This window comes from Rutidosis leptorrhynchoides, chromosome 1, assembly GCF_046630445.1.
Source record: "Rutidosis leptorrhynchoides isolate AG116_Rl617_1_P2 chromosome 1, CSIRO_AGI_Rlap_v1, whole genome shotgun sequence".
NCBI lineage: Eukaryota > Viridiplantae > Streptophyta > Magnoliopsida > Asterales > Asteraceae > Rutidosis > Rutidosis leptorrhynchoides.
The window spans coordinates 679,708,562-679,714,988 of record NC_092333.1 but is presented as its reverse complement, the minus strand read 5'-3'; the positions used below and the strand labels follow the sequence as shown (position 1 = coordinate 679,714,988).

General features: G+C 36.1%; 1 protein-coding gene across 2 annotated transcripts; it reads right to left on the bottom strand.

The window, feature by feature from the left end:
- Nucleotides 1–235: 235 nt before the first annotated feature.
- Nucleotides 236–4,359, bottom strand: LOC139886000 (G-type lectin S-receptor-like serine/threonine-protein kinase At4g27290). 2 transcript variants are annotated; one of them, XM_071869746.1, is made up of 7 exons: nt 2,970–4,358; nt 2,712–2,876; nt 2,497–2,630; nt 1,353–1,563; nt 1,037–1,274; nt 789–939; nt 236–700 (listed from the first exon to the last, which is right to left on the bottom strand). In XM_071869746.1, exons 1-7 carry the CDS (start codon nt 4,258–4,260, stop codon nt 401–403), a joined length of 2,490 nt encoding a protein of 829 aa, XP_071725847.1. In that variant the 5' UTR covers nt 4,261–4,358; the 3' UTR covers nt 236–400. The 2 variants fall into 2 exon arrangements, with proteins under 2 accessions (XP_071725847.1, XP_071725846.1); XM_071869745.1 differs by having other exon boundaries at nt 1,037–1,563; nt 2,970–4,359.
- Nucleotides 4,360–6,427: the final 2,068 nt, after the last annotated feature.

The window sequence follows — 6,427 nt, the reverse complement described above, 5'->3', positions numbered from 1 at the left end:
ATCCGTTCATCCTCGTATTCAATTTGTTAGTTTTGATTGTATAAATTGTTAGTTAGGTTGCTGTGTTTTGTATGGCTTGGATTGGATCTATATCACATTGTCAATCCATCCAAACATACTTGAATAATTCTCTGATCTCAATCCAAATTGAACCATATACATTATTAGGTCATATATGATTTGAATGTAAGATGTTTTTGTTTGACATAGCGGTATCAAGGTAACTTTAGGTTGAAACATTTGTATATATTTGTTAAAAATATTTAAGATTGTGTGTCTAAAACATGTGTACAGATATATGTGCATACGTATTCTTAACATTTGTACCATATGAGACAAGTACATAGGGCGTAGGTATATTGGCGATGCTTAACAAAACTATAAAACAGAGTATTTAATTTTATCGACCATCTAAAAGTGTAATGGTGACTTCATTTACTGAACCCTGTGCATCTACGCTAGCTTGGGCCTTAAGTATATTATCTTGTGTAAAAAAACCCGGTTGCTTAGGTTCAGGCAACGCGCCTTCTCCAGACAACATTAAAACCACTGATGACATACTCGGACGGTCTACTGGAGAGTGTTGAACACATAACAGACCCACTTGGACCGAACGCAACAATTCTGAATCATAGGGCGATATCTGTAACGATGCATCTATTAGTTCCATGGTCCTATCCTCTTTATATAGCCTCCATGCCTAAATAATAATAATTATTATTTTTTTCAATCAGAGCAATGCGGGATACATCCAACTAACAAGAGTGTTTGAATAATGAGTTACTTACGTGCCCAAGAAGGTTATCGTTATGGTGGGGCTGAAAGAATCCTCTATTTTTCTTGCCACTTATGATTTCCAATATTATAACGCCAAAGCTGAACACATCTGATTTCACCGAGAAAAGCCCATGAACCGCGTACTCTGGAGACATGTAACCACTACAGAGAATGTTGATATAAAGAGTTAGAATATATTGGTAGTGGACGAATTATTGGTATAATTGAATGACTGAAAAAGGTTTTGAGTCCCCCATACTATGTCCCCACCACCATCCTTGTATTGGCTTTCATCTCATTTCCTCCAAATATTCTTGCTAATCCAAAGTCTGATATCTTAGGATTCATATCAGAATCTAGAAGCACATTACTAGCTTTCAGGTCTCTATGAATAATCCTAAGCCGCGAATCTTGATGAAGGTAAAGAAGGCCACGAGCGATACCATTAATAATGTGGTACCGTTTAGGCCAGTCTAATAACTGTCTTCGTTTTTCATCTGTAAAGTTATCGAATGTGTTAAGTAAAATGAGAATTGTGAAGTCTGAGTTATCAATCAGTAGTGCATATAACTGACCAAATATAATTGAGTGAAGGCTATTGTTGGGCATGAACTCATAAATTAACATCATTTCATCATCTTCAAGGCAATATCCGAGAAGCTTTACAAGGTTCCTATGCTGAAGTTTTGCGATACAAACTACTTCGTTCTTGAACTCTTCGAGACCCTGTGTTGATGCCTTTGAGAGCCGTTTCACGGCAATTTCTTGTCCCTCATCTAGGATCCCCTGAAAATAAAATAATAAGGCCCCGTTTGGTTGAAAGAATGTTTTTGAAAAGAATCAATGTCATATATCCTCAAAATCCCATTTTGAACAAAAATCCACTCCTGAAACTTTATAATTGAAAACATGTATAGGCTCACGAGAAGTATGAATATGCTAACAATGAATGATATGTTTTAGAAAAAATTACGCCATTGGTCCTTAATGTTTGCACAAAGTTTCATGAATGGACCTAAAATATTATTTTGACGTGAATGACCCTAATGTTGAGAATGTTACGTCGTTGGTCCCTGAATACATGCGTTATCTTCCTATCGTTAGTGTGCATCACGTGAGATGCACACGAGGGATTTTTAGTCATATTACATACGCTGTCAGAAACAGTTGTCACAGAAAATCGAGGTCATGGAAAAATTTTCACTCAAGTAATATCCTAAATCTCTGTTTGCATCTCATGCAATGGAAACTAACGATGGGGAACTAACCTATGTTACATTCAGTGACCAAAGACACAACATTTTCAAACATTAGGGTTATCCATGTCAGAAAAATATTGTAGGTCCATCCGTGAACTTTTGTGCAAACATGAAGGTCCAATAATGTAATTTTGTCTATGTTTTACTTTGTGTTTTTAATCTAAAGGTGGCAAGATGGACGGGTCGAGTGGGTTGGGTAATGGGTCAAACAATTCTTGGCTGACTTCGAACCAAGTTTACTAGCTGAAAATTTCTATTTGATCTGTTTGAGATAGTATACAACCCAAATCGACTAATCAATGACTAAATGGGTCAATATTGCCACCTTCATCACTGTCATGCACAAATCATTGGTGCTCTTTGAGCAGCCATTCATGAAGATAACTAAAGATTTCCATGTTACATTAGGCTCTAAAGGATAAAGACACTTTATCGTACTAGTCAGCTTGGAAATCGTTACCTTGTAAACCGGGCCAAATCCACCTTCTCCGAGCTTACAGCGGACTGAGAAGTTCCTTGTGGCATAGACTATCTTCTGTAACGTAAATAACTCCATATCTTCCGTTTGCATCTCATTAATATTTCCCGGTCTCACTAATAACGTTTAAATATTTGTTAGTGACAAACTCTTACTAAAAGCACCTGGTAAAACTATAAACTGAAACTCAATTATACTTTTTTTCTTCAGCTGTGATCTCTTTTTATATTTCCAATAGTACACCGCAACGCTAAACGACAATATAATCGACAATATAATCGTCCCTATTAGGAGGGGCAATGCAACTTTGATCATCACTTCTTTCTTCTTATTGGAGTTAGATGATTTCAGAACCGTATCGTCTTCAAATCAAATTAAGTTGTTATACACAAATGACAAATCCAAAATTAATTATACAATTACATAATTAAGACTAGTTTGAGTAATTTTTTTACCTGAATCAGATGAAGCCATCCTAATATATAAATCTTGAACATTTACAGATAAGCCTTTCATGTCAATCAGATCACCAAACCATTGCAAGCATCCACTGCCATCTAATATATTTAAAGTTGCATAAGCCATACATGAGACATTGTTCAAGCATACAACCTTACATTCATCCAAATTCATCGTCTTGTTATACCAAGAAGAGCTCGTATCCGGTAATTTAAGCCCTGAATACTTGCGAAATCCATCAGTTTTAAAGTCCAAATTTTTCCTCCTTACACATCCACTAGACCCATCAATAACCGCCCATTCAGTTTGGTTTCGTGGAACAAACTTGTCCAAACAAACGCATAATAAATCGCACGTACTATAAGCACCACATAACGCATAGGTATCACAATGATCGACAGGTACAGAATAAAAAACTTGCGGGCCCTCTGTTTGTGTAACCCATGAACGTTGCGCAATTCCACCAGGAGTTATAGTAACCTTTGAAAAACTTGTATCTTTACGAATAAGGTTAAACATATAATAAACTTCCGTATCATCCATAACTACGTTGAACGTATAACTAACGTTACTTGCAGGACTTGAATACGGCATACCGCTAAATGCAAGACCATTCCATGATCCCATCCTAACATACTTAACCGAATTCTTTCTCATAATTAGTTGTGGGTACCCAGTAGGATCACAGTGTTGAGTATAATCACCTGGTGACGGATCATTTGCGTTCTTCCATGACGTCAAATATGTCTCCAAACCGGTTTCAAAATTTTTCCCAAGTTTCATTCCAAGTAAAAGCGTATCACCCGGATAATCAAAACTCTGCCAGTAAAAACTACCAGGGTCAATATCGTCCTTCTCATCTTTCACAACAAGATTTCCAGAATCTAACAGTTGTAAAACAGGCCGATTCAATGCAACCGTATTCGACGTATTAGTAGAAGAAGAAGAAGAAGAAGACCATACCGTATTATTTTTATCATCTTGGAGAATAAGAGTTGCAGTGGGGTTACGAACGAGCTTTAGGACACCAAAATTGTTAGCTATTGGAACTTGTCTGTTTGCAACCCAAACAACTGTAAGAACAGAAACATTTTTATACCATATACCTACGTACCGATTAGTAGTGTTACCAGGGCTAAAAAATCCCAATTCGAACACTCCTTCAGCTGAAATTATCGTATTACCATCTCTTAAAGATTCATCAACAGTTAAAGTGTCAACTGCATTACAGTTTTGTTTGTGCAAAATCAGGAAACAGAACAGAATCACTATGGTGATGCCTGGCATGATGTGATGTCTAACTTTGATCAAGATAATAGTAGCTCATTCATCGTGTTAATTTTTATGAAATGATTTTTAAGTGAAATGGTATTTGATCAACCGTTAGTTGCCGTGTGAAGTCTGCATTGAAAATAAATATATATTTTATTATTTTTGACTGATTCTGAAGAAGTTGTGAGCCAAACTTCAGCGGCTGCTTGACTTGGATAAATCATAATGTCGTTTTGCTGAAAAAAACACTCCATTTTCAAAGTTTGATTTTTCACCATTGAAAAACTAAATAAGGTAGGGTTCACTTTCAAAATAAGTCCTTTTCTACTTTTCCACTAGGCAACTAGGCAACGTTGGAAATTACGGTCTCACTAATTCTCACCACCCAGCCCAACAATAATAGTAAAGAAATAAGAACAATACACAACACAAGATTTAACGTGAAAACTCCAAAACAGGAGAAAAACCACGGGCCTCCAAAGAGAGAAATACACTATATCACAAATTGTTACAATGACATAGACAACTCTCTTAAGCCAACTACACTCTCCAAAGTATTTAACTAAAACAACTCCCAAACAAGGGTAAGAAAGAAAGAAATAATCAAATACTTAAAGTGTATTGATTGGTGTAAATTGGAATGAAGACTTAGCCCTCCTTTTATAACCAAGTCACTTACCTCCAACTTTCTCCTCCCACCTATGTGTAGGGATGGCAATGGCCACCCGATCCACCCGCTTCGTGATGGATATGGATGAACCTAAATGGATATGGATACGGATATGGATGAACCTTAACAGATATGGATATGGATATGGATGAAAAGTTTCATCCATGCATATATTCATAACCACCCCAAATACATATACAAATATATAAATATGGATACATGCTTACATATTTACGATTACAAATTTATTTACCATTGAATTTACATTTTTATTTCAACCCATGATGAAATAACTATAATATATTATAATAAAACATGTATATCTAATAAAATAAACTTACAAATTTCATATTTAATTTTTCGTAATCTATGTGTAATAGTAAAAATAAAAAAATTTGCTATATCTTCGACAAAGATTACACTTTCTTATGGATAGATTTTAATAATGTCATGTCATATTTATTTTTGCTATAGTACGTTTTTATTTTAATCAAATATTAGAAAATATTATAACATTTTTTTGACATCCATTGGATATCCATTAACCCGCTAAATCCATTGGATATGGATATGGATGGATAACCTGAAACTAAATGGATATGAATATGGATACGGCATCATCCGATCCATATCCGATCCATTGCCATCCCTACCTATGTGGGATAACATCCTTCACAAAGTAACCATATCAATTTTTTTTCTATTAAAAAATAAAACCAACAAATCTCCACCTTTTTGATAGAAAAAGATAACCATACTTCAACATTATAAGGATAACCGATATAGATGCTTCATCGACGACAACTTCAAGATCCTCATCTTCATGCCGATGACATTATCTCCCAAGAGACAAAACTTGCATCTTTACCGAACATTGTCTAAACCGACAATCATTGTCATCACAGACAATCATAACTCTTAACAAGAATTATCATACTCCACCATTAAGAGTATATCACTTAGAATATCACATTCCAAGCATTTCACATCAGCACATGTTGTTGAACAACCAGCTGAAACTTTATGGTGCAACTTCCCTTTTTGGCTTTCCCGAAAGTCCCATCAGCTACAACATCAGTTTCCACCACACAACCTGCATCAACGCCAAACCAATGCCCATGTGTAATTGTGAAACCGCTAACGAACATCCCTTTCCACGGTGGCGCAGACACACCATGAGGATGGTGTGACTTCATAGGAATTCGTCACTCTCCGTAACAACTGAGACATCATTAGTGCCTTTAGAACCATTTACCGAATTAGCTCCACCTGGATAATTAACCCTTACATGTCCAGTCTTCCCGCACCTCCAGCATACCAGATTCTTCCCAGAGTTTCTTTTTCGCCTATCCGAACACAACACTATCGTATCTCCTGATGACGAGACCCCGTTACCTTCCAGTCTTTTCTCCTCGGATAGGAGCTTGCTAGTTGTGACGACCCAGAAATTTCCGATCAAATTTAAACTTAATTCGTATTTGATTTCGACACGATAAGCAGAGTCTGTAATAT

What these genes read in the sequence shown, in the direction of transcription:
- LOC139886000 (XM_071869745.1), bottom strand. Translation starts at nt 4,260, where the DNA reads ATGCCAGGCATCACCATAGTGATTCTGTTCTGTTTCCTGATTTTGCAC. An exon ending in AGGATGGTGGTGGGGACATA is followed by an intron (nt 940 to 1,036) that starts GTATGGGGGACT and finishes CATTCTCTGTAG; the next exon opens with TGGTTACATGTCTCCAGAGT. An exon ending in ACGATAACCTTCTTGGGCAC is followed by an intron (nt 701 to 788) that starts GTAAGTAACTCA and finishes ATTATTATTTAG; the next exon opens with GCATGGAGGCTATATAAAGA.